Raw genomic sequence first — 15,869 nt, 5'->3', positions numbered from 1 at the left:
AGAACTAAGAGATGGAACAACATCCTCCTCCTCTTGTATGCTCTTCTGGACTTGAATCAAGACACCAAAACTCATCTTGATGAGAGAAAACCCTGGTTTAAAGCTTGACCAAGCAACCAAGCCCCACAGGCCAGATGTATGTCCTAATGAATTATTCTGCTAATGATATCAGCAGCAAGTTAATCTGACTAGCAGCTGAGGAAGTGTCAGGCAATCACTTTACCATCTAGTCTTTCCTCCTGGTGATTCTCTACGGGAATCAAAGCTACACAGAAACTGGCTGCCATCTAACTAGTTTTCTGATATCCTTGAACCCGGGGGCAACCCCCTCACTTCATCATCAATTTAACATGCCTAAAGACTGGAAGGAGAGGTGACGGATGGCTCAGTGGCGATTCTTGGGTGAGACAGCACATAAAACTTAACAATTTCTTCATTATTAAGATTTAAGCATCAGTGGTTGGATATAAACAGGCAATGCCGAGTTGCTCAGGTAATGGCATCCATACAGACGGCGCATTATTATTCACAGAAACTGCAACACCTCCAAGAAATTAAGCTGAGATTCCTGTTACAGTTTGTGCCGCCTGACTCCCAAGGTACCTGCAGGCTTGCCTTATCGTGTCTGCTTATAATAAGGCAAGATTTACTGCTTGTTTTTATTTCATACTTAAAATTGAAACCTGATCTTTGGCTAAAAGATTCTGGGAATTTAACATTTTCTGTTTCCAGTCACTGACGATCTCTCCCATCTCTTAAGAGCTCTGTTTTGTTTTTCTCTAGAACAAGGCTTCAGTGTATCTCACTTCACATAAAGGCTTAGCTTCCAGAACACACTCCTGAAGAGATCTCAGTGGAGATCTGTCATTACCACCCTCATTCTTTGGCATAATAGAACTTTTTTTTTTTTTTTTTTTTAACTTTAAAACCCAACAATGATGCTTCCAAAGTTTCCCCCAGGCAGTCATGCTGACGTCCAGTCACATTCTATTTTTTAAGTTAAAGGCCTCTCTACAGGGTGCCCGTGAGCGGAGCACGACTCCGAAGCCACACCTGAGTACCGAGTCAAGCCCAACTTCAAGCAGAGGGTTCGTTCTGCTGCCGCTGGGATTACGTGGTCTGCACCCGCGGCAGCAGCCCCCCCATTCCTCTGCTTGTTCTAGTGTCAGCACCGCCAGAATATTCTGCTAGAGTGTCAGAAAGCAAGCAGCACCTCTCTTTCTCCAGCCTCACACAGCCCTTTCTGGAACAAAGGACCTTTCTTTTTCCATTTATTTATATAAAAAGATCAACTTTAACTATAACGCAATTTTCAATTTACAGACAAGCACAACATTTACAGTGAAGCAACTCTGCAACGCAACCTGCAACTGTGCAAAACTGCTGGATCCAGACCGACCACAGAACCTCTCCTCATTTTCACATTCCTACTGGAACGTGCCCCATGGGCTGTAGGGCTTTGTTCGGGCTCTTTCCCCGGTGACACCCCACTGTCCTGTCTGTCACTGGCTCTTCTGCTCCCTCTGATGATTTCTTCCCTCTCACTTTACAAGCACAGCGGTCAGGTAGCTCCCCAGAGCAGCACAATGCAAGTAAATCCATTCGTTTCCCTACCCAGACTGAAGGGAAAGGAAGGGGAAAAGAGCCGGGAAAGCCACCAGCCCACGCTGGGGACACCAGCGCTTCTCAAGAGCTTGGTGCCTCACTCAGAAAGCATGCATGGAGACAGCAACGCATTACCTTCATGACTGGCTGAGCAAAATACTTCGCACTCCAGTCACAAAACCCCGTCTGCACTGTGGCCGAAATGAAACTTTTGTGTCCCACGGCATCGTCGGCATCGTCAGTGGTCTGTCCAGAAAGAGAACAGGATGTTAACCCACGTCTCTCCCCTTCACGTGGCCTTCAGCACATCACGGGGCAGAAAAGCGCTCAAACACATTGCCACGGGTATGAAATGTTTACATCTAGCTTTAAGATCACAGCCATTACACTAACTCTTTCACAACGCGCAAATTCCCTCAGCTGCACAGCACAAGATATGATCAAGCCACCGTACGAATCAGGGCTGAAGCATCAGTGTGTCATCGGAACGAAGTCCCAGGATGAGTTTTCTCACCGTCTCCTAAGCCTCTGGCATGAGAAACAGCAGAGCGGTGAGGATGATTCAGGTGAAAACACAGCCGGACAACAGCTTCACAGTCACAGTCACATACACGGACTGAGCATCTGTTACAAAGCCCAAGACATCCAAAAAGAAAACGGATAGACCACTCCATTCAACCAGGTTTCATCCATTTTTTCAGAAATACGGTCCAGGCTGGCGCTGCCATCCCCACGAGAAGCGAAGGTGTTCCTGCTAAGGCTTCAACATTATTTTTTTTTGGATAATCACACAGAATAATTGACTCTCCACCTTGGGAAGCTTCTGTGAGATCACTCATTAAAGAGAGGCCGAAATGCCAGTTTACATGAAGTGTGGTTACTTCTCAGGAGTCGGAACACCTGAAAGCTGTGCTGTGCACTTCTCCTGTGGCCTGCTATGCTCACACCGCACCGCTTCAGACGGCAGAATCCTTCCCTTTCATAGTACCGGGAGGGAGAAAAGGAGGGTCAGTGTCCTCCCTCTGTCACGCTTTGTGCACGAGCACAGGCAGCAGAGCACACGTGCTGCCTTTCCAGCTTCCCCTCATCCACAGAGCCAGCACCAGAAAAATCCTGGAAATGGACTGAAATAGAGGGGGAGGGAGACACAAAACTACTGCCAGATGGTGGAACCCTGACCATTGGGAAGTGTAGTCTCTGTCTTCATGTGGCAGCCACAAGCATGTCCCAGCGTGCTTGGATTCCACATTCACCCAACGTGACTCATCTCCAGTCATCTGAAGGTGACATTCGGAACCCTTTGCACATACAAAAATCTGACTGATTGCTCTACTTGGCACCACATCAATCCTTCCTGCTTCTGTAAATGGAAAAATGCCCAGTACCTGATGACTGTCTTTAGAACACTAAAATGTATGCAAACCCCTTGCTGGCTTGCTTGGTGCCGAGAAGGGGAGCCACTGCCGTTCCTCCCAGCTCTTAGCTGATCTGCTCCCTTCCAGCAGGGCCACCTGCAACCACCTTCGGTTTTCCCAGCAACGGGCTGGGCTCCTTCCCTCCCTCCCTCCCGCATAGTGAAGAGGGGCTGCCAGCATGGAGCGGGTATGGGCTGCTGGAAAGAAGGTGAATATTCGGGTGCAGAAGCACCCATCGGTCTCTCGAGAGGAATGCCAGTTCGTATGTTAAAGGAGGAGGAATCTCCCCTTTTTCCTCCTCAGTCCCTGCTGTGCTGAGGTTGGAGAAAAAACATCTGAGGGTCACAGATCTGACTCTGCATTATCACTCAGGCAGAGAAATGTTTATGAAGGAATAAATAACCAACTCTGATTAAACACTCCTTAGTAGCAGCAGAAGTGAATAATGCCCCATCAAAAGCTATAAAACAAAATTTATCCTGAAGAAAAAAAAATAATCCATTTCTATGTTATTGGTTAGAAGAAGCCAACCCAGATTTAACAGCAGCTACAAGCAAACAAGAATTATCTAGAAGTAAAATACAAAGAAGAGAATGAGTAACAAAGCCCAGAGGAGCGGGGAAGCAGTCACATCTGAAAGGAAAATCTCTTTACCTGTTCTGGCCCTTTGTCAAACATTTTTCTGGTCCTGGGGAACTGGTGGGAGTGGGGAGTGTACTGGACCCCCATGTTGCCGACGTTGGCAGGTCTCACAGATGCGATGTCCCGACTGACCGGTTGTTTTGTCACATCATTCGTCAGGCTGGAGCTGCTTGTACTAGTGGTTGGAGGTGACCCTCTGAAGAGCAAAGAGGGAAAGGATTTAGACAGCACTGGACACGAGACTGAGCCGCTGGTACGCAGTCCCTCAACCTGGCACGTCTCGGGGAGCTGCCATCCCGACGTGGTGCCCACCTTTGACATTCGACCTGGTTTGCTACAGACCGAAGCCAGTTCAACCCTCCCTCTCCCAGCAGAAACCAGCACTGTCCCAGCACGCACAAGGGCAGAGGACGGCACAGCTATGCCATCACTACCTGCTCCGCTGCCCTAACTCCTGCGTGGGAATGACGCTACTTTCACTTTGTTTCTTTCTTGTAAGATTTATACTTCCCTGCTGCGCTTCCTCCGCCAAACCAAAACAAAGCGAAAGAACACAATCCCCCCATCCCCTCCAAAAGACACACAAACCCCAAACCAGGAGTGAACCTTGACTGCGCCAACTCCAGCCTGAGGACAAGAAGATTAACATTTTGGGAACCTGCGCGTCCAACAGGTCACAACGTCTGCCCTAAGGCACACCGACTGGCCGTTGTATTTCAACGGGGAGACTAGTCTTGTCAGCCCACAGAAAAGCATTTTCCTTTACATGTAAGTTGAGATTTATCTTATTGCACAGTTATAATACGTGTAACATTAAAAAACCATCACTGTGCGGTTCTGGGCCCTTTGTTTCAACTGTGACTCTTAGTGGTGCACACTGAGATGTAATGTGCGGTGTTTTCTCCTGGAGAGCAGGTTTTGGGAAATAATAAAATTTTCAAATCCTAGCTTTGCCCATGCCAGCATCTCAATTTCACTGCAGTTCAGGCATGGCTTGTTGATCACCAGATAACCCTGGCTTTTGTCAGCTGAAAGTGGAGAAAACACAGCTCAGACTTCAATGGAAAATCTGGATACTGCACAGGGCAGGCCGAAGTGCATCAGGAAAACCAGCAACAGCCGGCTCTTCAATTCGGCTCTGGAGAATTAATGCGGCTTGTTACTCTTTGTCCTAAAAACAGGAAGAAACTCCTCACCTTTTCCCAGAGCTTTTGTTTCTGACCACCTTACCAGTGCTAAAACAAGAAGGTACCAAGACCTGGGTTATCCGGGCTGGCTGCCCGCGGCGGGGCTGGCAGGGAGCACCCAAACCCCCCCGTGGCAGAAGTGCCGGTGCCCCGCGGGAGCTTACCCGACTTGGTGGATGTGCATGCCCTTGTTGGTGGGGCTGGCGGGGGCGGACTGCGTCAGCGAGGAGGTGTCGAGGATGCGCTGGGGGCGAGCGTTCACTGTTGCCTAGAGAAAAAACACAGCAGAGTCCTGAACAGCCCCGACCGCAGCCGTTTGTTAGCTAATACAATCGCACACCTGGGGTAGATGAAGTTAAGCTCTCTATCTATGTGTGTGTTTAAAAATGTATATGAAAAAAGCCCCTGTGCGGTTCGCAACACAAGATGATTTTACTACTTTTTTAGTCAAAAAACACTTACCAGAAAGTACCCCTCTGTTACAGGGAAATGGCTTTGATTAACACAGAAGCCTTCTCCCCAAACCAGGTGCAGCCCACAACCTGTACCAGCACCTCGAACCAAGCTGCCGCCGGGCAGGCCGGGGCTTCCCCTCCCACCTCGGGGCATTCCTCACCACATCCACAACTCCTCACGCTCCAGCACCCATTCTGACCCTGAGCTCACGGTCGAGTCCAAACGCTCCTTGTAAATCCGGCAGCTGCCTGAAACTGCCTCCTGTGGCTGCTCCACCTCCCCTAACAAGAGCCGAGCTCTTCTGGAGCTCGTTAGAGGATGCCCTTCCACTCTTAGGAGGAAGGCAGGGGATTTACAAGGTTGGGTTGCTCTGAGCTCTACAAAACACAGCCAGAGCTCCTGCAAAACAGCACCTGGCACTTGGCCACCAGCTGGAAGACCCGTTTCTGAAAGAGCCTGAGAAGTTCTTGTCTGTTCTCCTGGGGAAAGCCCCAAATGCTGGTCATGGGAACGGCAGCAAGAAGCACAGACAGCGACATCTCGCACCCCTTCGGGCTGAGTGCGCAGCTCGCACCGTGCAAACAAGCCTCCCCTTTAGAAAGGGAGAAGTCCTCCATTGCTTACGGACTCCCCTCATCCTCTTCCACATTACCCTGCCCTCTCTGAAATGCTTGAAATTTCTCACGTATTGAAATAACTGTTAAAAGCAGCCCGAGACTGGCACAGAAAACCTGGAGGGACAATACAGCTATCCTACAGGCAGGATAACTTCCACCATCCCTCAAACCCTCCGAAAATCCCCATCTCGGCAGAGGAGCACTGGGGCTTGCCTCCATCCTAAAGAGCTAAGGCACGACCCGCAGGTACTGGCACACAGAGCACACGGAACGCAAGAGCTGTGTGCGTGGTCTTTAACGAGCCTTTTGTAAGTTAATGCCTTTACAAGGCAGAACCAAGGACCGCCGTGAACAACTGGCTCTGTCTGCCCTCGCAGCCCCCCGCGCGTCTGCTGCAGGCAGAAATCAGGTGCGTGTGCTGGGCGCCACCCTGCCCGCTCCTCGCCGCAGCCAAAGGGCCTTCCGAGATGACCCCCGCTTCTCCTGTCCTCCAACGGCCCAGCGAGGCGTCCACGGGGGTCGAGCCCTCCTGACCACCGTCTGCTTGGCTCCCAAGGGCAGGAGCGGGGTGGCCGTCACCACAGGACACACCTGTACCTGGGTGGCTGTGGCTGTGGCGGCGGCAGCGAGCGTGATCCCCCCGGCTCGGCCCGGCTGCGCCCCGAGCCAGCCTCCTCCTGACAGACAGCCCTGGTTTGGGTGTTATTCTCCTCAGTTTCTCATGGGGTGGGAGAGGCCCTAAAGGTCACTGGTCTCCCCATCGCTCAGGGAGGCAGAGGGGTCTCCGCTGAGCAGCTGGTAGGACACAGGGCTGGGACACACCGTCACACAAGGGCAATGGAAAGAAAGTAGAAACAATTTAGCAACTAGTGACATATTATTATTCATAACTAGTTTTAATTAGTGACAGAAGGCTCAGGTTTAAGATTCTCACAGTCGGGTCTCTGTCACCTGCGATGGGTCAGGTCACCCTGTTCCGCAGCAGACGGCCAAGGTCAGCTAACGGCGCTTTGCTGCGGGGGAACACGGGGAGAGGAGCGTGGCAGCCAGCCTTCCTCTTCCTGGGAAAAATAAAAAGGCAATTTCTTCTCCGAAAGCAGCGAGAGGGCCATGGCTCAGGGATACAACAGTGTATTTTGCTGGAGGCAGCAGCTCTCCGTTTCCTGGGGATTTGCTCCTCTGCCACACAAAGCAGCTCTTTTCAGGAGGGGAGAGAGTAATTCCTAATTTTGCAAATTGACTCCAGGTTAAAAATAAAAAAAAAAGAGCACACTGTCAGAATTACTTGCTTATGCACAGAAAAGCCTGTACCAAAGAGTGGTGTCGTGGAGGAATAACTCCTGGGATAATTCAGCCTCAAGCCTTCCATAGAAAACAGCTGGATGAAGCAACCTGGGAGGAAGCAAACTTTCCTCAATTAATTGCAATTGCAAAAAGTCTGAAGAGGCCAACATGGATTACTGGGTCCTTTTTGTTTGTTGTGGTAGAGGCAAAAAGCGTGTTTTGGATTTTTGAAAAGATCAGGCTGGGAATGAGAGGGGTACCGTTCCAATCTGCATCACAAACGTAAATCACAACACAGCCGCAGCCTGTGTGAGAGCGCGCGGTGTCTCATCAGCCCATGAAATAAAACAGCGTATTTCACAGCCAGCAAGCGTCTGTGCAACCTACTCACCGGCTGCTCAGAAAGACAGCGCCCTATTTAAAGACAACTGGAGTTTTCCGGTAGACAAAGATCTATATTCATGGCTCCACTAAAAACCCTGCACAGGGCTGGTCTCATTTGAAAACAAAAATTCTGCTTTTAATTCACACGGTGCCTTGCAAATAACTATTTCACAGACGCAGGCTCTTAAACTGGACTTTTGCACAGTCACAAAATTCACGCTACTGGTCCCGTGTTTTACTGCAGGGGATTAAAAAGTGTAGCGATGTTGACTTCTTCTAAGGCCCTCCAGCCACGCTGCTCTCCAGGGGGTGTGCGGTCACCCGTCGGGGCAACCGAATGACATGGCCAACACCGGCCCGGTACCAGAGATGTCGTAAAGCCATAAAGACTCCAAGCACAGAGCTTGGCAACACTTGGAGGCTAAATACTTAGTTCACCAAAAAGGAAGACGCAGTTCACCGACATCATCCAGAAGTGCAAGCCCACGGCTAATTCGTTGAGGTCTTTCAGCTGAGAAGCCCAACGACAACAGGCAACGTCGAACAAATCGCCGTATTTTGTTCTGTTGCGTTAATTCAAGAAAACTTCACATGCGCAAGTTCCAAAATGGAACCTCTTGTTCCCTGAATTCTGTATTAATTAGAACAAAAGGGTTAAACCCCTAAATATTCAAGTGCTTCAATTCACCTGAAGCAGTATTTTTGTTTGAGCAAGAAAATCAACTTTTGTTTTTCTTCAGTGATAAAATTCAAACAACAACATGGAGAATTGCAGGTACTCGGGAGGGCCGAAGGGCTGTGGGCAGCACCCAGGCTGCTCCCGCTGACGTCCAACAAAGCTTCATTAGCACCAAGGAAAGATCTCGGGATACAGTTAGCAAAAATTTAATTGTTACTAATTTGCATTACACATGAGCCGGCTCCTCTAATCTGCCCGAGCTCCCAGCAGCAGAGAGCGGCGCTGGGGCTGGAAACGCTGGCACCGCTCGCAGTGGCAGCTCTGCCCGTAATGAGATCAAGAGAGGCCAGATCCCAACCCGGGGTCTGCAGTCTTAACTGCCATTTGGGTGGGCTGTTAATAGGATTTTTTTTTTTTTTCGGTAAAAAAAAGCCTTTTCAGAAGCTACCTAAGCCAGGTGGTACAGTACCACAAAGTGCACAGCAGTTCGCCCACTATATACGCAGCTGCCCAAAATTATGTATTTAAATACTTTCCTTATGGATTTTATGCCCAAGGCAAAGAAGAACAAATAAATTTTGTTCACGGAAGCATCCCCAGACAAAAAACCCTTGAAAATGGGAATTCTTCTTTTATTATTTTGCAAAACCGTTTGGAAAGCCATTGCCTTAGCCCGCCCTGGCCAGGGCAGCTGCCTGAGAAGCCGAGCAGGCGATGCATGACACCCACCCGCTTCGGCTCGTGGGCTCGCTCAGTACCAAGGTGTTTAGGGCCAAACTTGTCAGAACGAACACAGAATTTACCAAACCAGTGACAACGTTAACCACAGACATCACAACGTAACCATCGAAATTCCTGCTGGCTAAGCAGCCCCATAGCAGCGCCAGTGAAGACATCTGCAGGGCACAGCAGCATCTTTGTTAATATTTACACATCTCTTCCCACTAGCGAGGGAGTAAGTCCTGAAAAAATACTGAAGACAGGAAAAGCAGATCCGGTTCCTTTTTATATCCCTTTTAATCCCACAGTAGGAACAACATTTCGTTTTGCAAAGAGGCTTCCAAAATACAAAACTGAAACAGTTTCATGCATCTAGAGCAGAGAGGGGGAAATCTTTCACCTTTTCCTTTTCTTATTCACCTTAATTCAGCGTCTCCAGCCTGACAGCAATTTGCTGCACACCTGAATCGCCGGGGAAGGGCTGACCTCAGAGCCCCCACTGTCAAAGTAATCCTCTCTCCCACACCCCGACTTTACCACTCACTGACACGTATACTTAATAACAAATACAGGAGTTCAAATCATAACTATTTTCTCAGTAGAAAATCAGATTTAAAAGCAAGAAATCTCTAAGGCATTAAAATGGTAGTGCACAATGCTGGCATCTCTTACTGCAACTTTAGCTTAGAAGCCTGAGTCTGAAGATTTCGTATTATTCAGTGGAAATCGTCAGTAAGAGACGCCATCTCGCATTGCAATGGCTCATGGGCTGGATGCTAGAGCGAGTAGGAAGCAGGTGGGAAGGAGGGCGTTCCGATCGCCCGCCGCCAGCCCCGGCCGGGGCGGAGAAGGGGGAAGGCAGTTGGTGAGAAGATGTTCTGGGGTGGCCCGGTGCTTCGTTTCGGGTGGGAGGTGAGGGGGCTTCGACAGCTCCCCGAGGCGGCAATTCCCAATCAGCAGTGATGGCAGCCTCCAGGGACATCTTGTCACCCTTGGAGGATGAAATGGGATGAGGATGGTGGTTTAGGCGGAGCGGGCCTGGGTTGCAGAGGTGAGTGGTGGCGGGGTGTCTGCATGCTGACTCACATGTACTAGTTCACCTGGGTTGGAGAGCCGTTGTGGCTTCAGTCTGCAGGCCAGTCCCACTTGCATAATCTAAATCAGTTTGCAAACGGATAATTGAATGAAGTATATTTAAGGTTTCTCCCAGGGACTGATCTAGATAAGTAGACTTCTAAACACGACCTACTGTCTAAGGTCTGTACCTACTTCATATCCTAAAACAATCCCAGGCCCTCCCCCATTTATTTATTTTACCTGATCAAGATTTCATGAGCGTTTATCATTTTGAAACATTAAAAGCTCCTTCCGCGATAGACCCAGACTGAACTAGGACCACTTACCAGAGCCCTCCAACGGATCTACTCAGTTCAGTCTGCCTACGCTTTGCCTAAGCATGAGAAAAATCAACACACGAAAAAATGTGAAGGAACAAAAAGCCTCACAGCCACGCGAACACAGAAGGGCATACCTTGTAGGCAATACTGTTGAGAACTTTCATGGCCAAGTCGGAGACATCAGGGTAGGGGTCAGCAGCTAGGTGAAGGAGCACTCTCCAAATCTGGGTATAAACACTGTTGAAACTCACACCTAAAATAATAAAAAACAAAACAAAAAACAAAGCCCCACAGCACATGACAATCCATCAACTCAAACTCTTTGATCTTATGTGAGAAAATTCATTAGAACTCCAAACATCACAATGACATCCAGGAAAACATCAAGAGAAGAGCTCAAAAACTCCCTACGTGGGCATTTTGTCTCCGTTTTGTCTTTCTCTGTGAACTCTGCAAGGGCTTGTGAAATGAAAGTGGGAGAAGGCAAAATAAATTAACGACTACCTAAATAAGCTTCAGTCAAACCACTGGCCTTCTAGGCTCCTGAAGCAAATAATCTGGAAAGGCCAAATGGATAATGTCTTTGGATTTCCTGAGCTAAAATACTAAATGGTATAAACCCCCAGTTACTGGCTTATATATTTAAGGTTATTTTTATTGCTGTTTTAAGCACTAATACTCAGCTTGAACGTTCAGGGGTTTATATATTCTACAAGTTCACTAAACATCTAAATGTTAAAAATGAAGTTTAGGACCCGTACCCTTGCGAAGCACTAAAGTCTAACTCAGTCCTTCCTATTGACATTTGTATCAATTCATCAATTGCCAATTTGTTCTTTAATGAGAATATCTGCTGTTTGGTATTTCAGCAGAAGGGACTGACAGATTCAAAGTACAAATCAAATTAATAAGCATTTGCAACAACTGACAAAATCCTGCGAACATTTTATTTTGCTGCTTTTAGGCGAATCTTTAATTTGTTATTCTTCCTTCGAACCCTCACAATGTCTAATAGTTGTAACACCGTTGTTTGGGAGCTGAGCCATTTGGACAATATTAAAGTGATTGCACTAACAAAAAAAGGAACTGAAACAGGAATTTCAGATGAGTCACAATCAATGGTAAATGACAGATCAAGCTGTTACTGCATTTCCTTTCGTGTTTCTGGAGGCACCTAAATATAAAACGTTAAGTCAGGAAGAAAGAAAGGGTTCCTCGGTCAACAGGCAGCTTCTCACCTGGCAGCTGCTAAACCTGATGCTCAAACCAAGAGAAAACAGATTTGGAGAGTGCAGTTTTGAGCGTTGGCTGCGGAAGGCAGGTAGCACGTGGTAACGGGCTCCAGGAGTCCGCAAGCTGCACTCGGGGTGCTCGGCTGCCTCAGCCGGGGAAACCTGCCTGCTGCCGGAAAAATCCCCCGGCATGGGACAAAGCATCCCGCAAAAGGCAATGACCTAACTCCATCCTCCCATCTGACCTGCACACGTAAGGGTCTCTTACTCCGCTGACATCCCAAGGATTTTCCAAGTGGCGGCTACTTACAGAGTTCCACTCGGAAATCTCACAGGTATTTGTGACAGCACCACTGGACAGTGCTGCCCGTCTGCTGGGGGCCACCTACACAACCGACTCCCACAGCTAATCCCAGCCTTTCCACCACAGGCAGGATGCAGGACAAAGATGCAACAGTGGTAAATCCACCCAGGAGAAACAAAGAAGTTGATAATCGGAGAAAGCAATAACAATTGTCAAGATACAGCAGATTTAAAGGCCGCTGATCTGCCCTGCTTGGCTTTTGCCAGCTGAGGCCAGAGCCCAAAGCGCACGAGACCAAGGAATGCGTGAGGATGGCGTGCATCAAATGAGCAGAACTGAGCCGTGCAGGATCCAAGTTCAGGTTTTGGCTTTGGTCATAACACACAAAAGTCATTGTCTTTTTCTTGTTTCCGTGTTCAAATAAAGAAAATGTCAATACACAATAAAGTGTCTGCGTGGAAGAGGGTTAGGCCTCCCAACCTAAAGGATGGTGACACAATGTTTGTCTGTCTTCTCCAGGCTTCTGACCATTTACGTTTTATTTTTGCAATTGCCACGTTCACCCTGGAAGCTTCTATTGTCAGGGAAAGAAAAGGAGGAAGGGGAACGAGAAAGAGCAAGAGAGGGAGAGAGACAAAGAGCCAGTGAAGCAGCCAGGCAGGGAATGTCATCTGGGGTCTGCTCAGAGCTCTGCCTCCTGCATTTGGTCCCACGCTAGAAAGTACATAAGGACCAATGGGAAATCTGAACAGCTTGATTTCTTTCAAAGCCCTCGAAAGACAGTAAAAGGAAAGGGAGAGAAAGGGAGAGCGAGAGGGTACCCATCAGATTTTCCAGTGTCTCTGATAACCACCTCTCATGATGCAGTCACGAAGAAAAAACCCAATGACATTTTTTCTACATCTAAGCGTCATGAAAAAGAAAACAAAATTAAAACAGAACTGCACCAGTGCAATTCCTCATTCACTCGCAGCCTTTGAAAAGAATAGAGGGAATTTCTACAAAGGCATCTCGTGCTCAGAGCTGATGCTCGAAGGACCGGTCCTTTCTTCTGCCATCCTGCCTGCCCCGTTAGCGTTGTTCGTGGCGCTGATTCAGTCGAGTGACACATCTGACACCGCTCCCTGTAAAACCCCGAGCACCGAGGCAGTGGGATAATGGAAGGCAGCAGAGGTGGCAGGAGGAACGGCAGCTTGATTTCATGTAATGGACTAAAATATCCATGAGATGCAAACAAAGAGCCGAGCAAGGGGGACGGGGTGTTAATCTAAGCAGACAGCTCTGTAATTAGTCAGACTGATTCAAAGCCAGTTAAATGGACCTTGCAGTATAGATTTATGTTTACAAAATGATTCCTCTCCGCTAAGAATGTCAAAAATAAATTGCCTGCCTTTCCTGACGACTTTGATTTTCTTTGCATATGCGTAACTCTTAGTTCACTTTAACAGCAAGCATCTTGCCGCAGCCCCGAGGAAGGGACCTGGCTGAGGTCCTGCCACCAGGTCAGCCAGTACACAAAGGGTCAGACCATGCTGGATGCAAAAATGAATGCTAATGTTTTTATTTATTCTTTTTGACTTGCCAGGTTTTGACAGGGTTTCTTCCTAATCCCCTGTAAAAAGCCCTGCGGCGGTTCTGAGCCTGGATCTCCAGAAGAAGGTGCAGCAGCAAAAGCTGCCCCAGAGCTGCCCGGGCGCTGGTGCCCGCCCAGGACCGGCAGCAGCTCCTCCGCCTGCACAGCCCCAGGCACGGCGAGTTTCGGATGGGCACGCCATGAAATGTACAGCTGAAACATTTCAGGCTGAACGATACCCAAGGACTCGGGTATCTGCTTCCCACCAATGCTAATCCCACATAAAAGTGTATCCCACAAGTCCCTCCTCATCCCGCAAGTGGCACAAGAGGTCCTGTGACAGCTACTGGGATGAAGAGAACACCTGAAATCCCGCTTGCTCTCTGAACGCTACTTCGACAAGTGCAGACAGCAGCCCGTTCCCTACAGGAACAGCAAACCAGCGTTTCTCGCACAGACCTGACAGTCTGCAAGCTGGTCTTCTTGCACGGGGCCGTGCAAAGGCTTTCCTGCACACTCCAACCCCTGACGGCGATTCAAATCACAGAATCACAGAATGGTTTGGGTTGGAAGGGACCTTAAAGATCATCTCGTTCCAATCCCCTGCCCTGGGCAGGGACACCTCCCACTAGACCAGCTGGTGGTGTAGACTGGTGGCGTAGACCCACTAGACCAGGCAGACTTTGCGCACAAAGCCCCGTCCAGCCTGGCAAAGCATGAGCTTTTTCACGTTTCAACAGAAACCAGAAGCAGCTCATTAGTAACAGGCATGTTCCCCCCGAGCAGGTGCTTGCCCTGGACCAGGGCTGCCATAGCCAACATGGAACAGCCCACCATGGCCAGCCCCTACATCAAACTTCCGCTTCCAAAAGCCACTCAGCTCCCTGCATTTTGCCACTGTGCAAGTTACTATTTATAAATACTGCTGGTTGACCAGTTACTGCTCATTATTTCTGTGCATTTAAATATATTCCTTGCGATAGGGACGGAGGCTCTACCTGTCCCAGCTCTCGCTCTCTCAGCTGCTGCCGCTCACTGCCCGCCTACATCTCTGCTCATCCTCACCGCAGTAACCTCCCGCTGCAAGTGCTACCTCGAGGCAGCTCTTCAGGACGGATCCTGTGACATGGTAAAGAGTTTCCTGCCCCCAGCCTCTCCTGCTGGAAAAGAGAACTATTCCCCAGCATTTCATCCCTCCAAGATTTATTTTCCTCCTTCTTTGATCATTCCTTAATATAATCTTTCCAGCGATGCTCGCTGTAGGACAAAGACTTTAATCACGCAGTTTGGATATGAATAATTAGCCTCAAGGTATGCAAAACCCCCATCTTCATTCCTTGCCTTTTCCTATCTTAAAACTAAACTAAATTAAAAGTTTCCAGGACATCAAGATTAATGAGTAGTTGTACGGAAAAAGCAGCAAGGCTCAGCTTCCCAGCCAAACTGATGTCTTTGTTGACTAACCGAAAACTGCCTCTTGCCAGCTGGAGAACGTGGGCCAGAAATAAATGTCTCTTCTGGTAAGAGGACGGACTGGCCAAGGAACAGTCAGAGAACAGCACACCTTGACAAAAAGCGCATGTTGCACTGTGGGGGGACACTACATGGGGGCACTAGGCTTATAGTTAGCTTAGAAGCTGTTTGTAAAATGGCACAAGAAGGAATGGAGAGGTTTTCCTCAAGTTTATGGGAAGAGGAACATCGTACGATGCCGCAGTGTCAGTGGAGAGATGGATCCAGAATAATCCCTCTAGCACCACGTTCCTAAAATCACAAGAGAGGAAGAAAGCCCTGAACATCGGTGAATCAACCGAGGGAATGCAGAGTACAGAACACAGAATTAAACTGTGGCTGAAAATTTCTACTTTTATTATTACAGACTAGATTTCTGCTTTGGTTTGAGCCTACCCATGTGCCCAAAGCACCCTTTTTACTGCTCTGCCTGTCTCAAATGTTTGGCAGAGTCATTACCGCAGAGCCAAATTACCATTACTTCTTCCAAAAGACGGAGAGTAGAGCAAAACATTTCTTCAGTCAAGAAAAGCCTATCACCCAGCTGGACTCCTCTCCACGTTCCCCACTCTCGCTAGCTCTAGAGCAGTATTTTATTGCACACTAAAACTTTAAAGAGAGGGGTTAATGTGAGCCTGGGCTGGCTGCGTGGCGGCTGCGGCGCTACTGAGGGTGGCTGGAGCTGATGGTGTTTTGAAATCTCTTTCCTTGGGGAGCCGGAGAGAGCAGGCTGGAAGCTCGTGATTCTTCAGGAGAAATGAAACAAGGCTGGCTTTCAGCAGGCAAATGCCGAAGGTAATGGGATTCTGTGTGAGTTATGAATTTTAAACACTTCTATAAGCTCTGCCGTTTCCAGCTGGAT

The 15,869-nt window shown here is 48.6% G+C and overlaps 1 protein-coding gene across 4 annotated transcripts in view; it reads right to left on the bottom strand.

Annotated features, from left to right (window-relative positions):
- The window catches only part of RPTOR (regulatory associated protein of MTOR complex 1), a 156,168-nt gene that overhangs the window by 31,732 nt on the left and 108,567 nt on the right, over positions 1–15,869 (bottom strand). For 2 of the 4 annotated variants that reach the window (XM_054221548.1, XM_054221547.1), the window contains exons 21-25: positions 10,521–10,639; positions 10,076–10,144; positions 5,014–5,117; positions 3,675–3,858; positions 1,741–1,851 (exon numbers count right to left, since the gene is read on the bottom strand). In XM_054221548.1, the coding sequence (XP_054077523.1) occupies positions 1,741–1,851; positions 3,675–3,858; positions 5,014–5,117; positions 10,076–10,144; positions 10,521–10,639 (587 nt within the window). The remainder of the gene's footprint in view (positions 1–1,740; positions 1,852–3,674; positions 3,859–5,013; positions 5,118–10,075; positions 10,145–10,520; positions 10,640–15,869) is intronic. The other 2 variants (XM_054221550.1, XM_054221549.1) reach the window with 1 other exon arrangement.

This window comes from Rissa tridactyla, chromosome 15 (genome assembly GCF_028500815.1).
Source record: "Rissa tridactyla isolate bRisTri1 chromosome 15, bRisTri1.patW.cur.20221130, whole genome shotgun sequence".
Classification (NCBI taxonomy): domain Eukaryota; kingdom Metazoa; phylum Chordata; class Aves; order Charadriiformes; family Laridae; genus Rissa; species Rissa tridactyla.
Note: the sequence above shows the minus strand (reverse complement) of the source record. Positions and strands in the feature narration are given on the sequence as shown.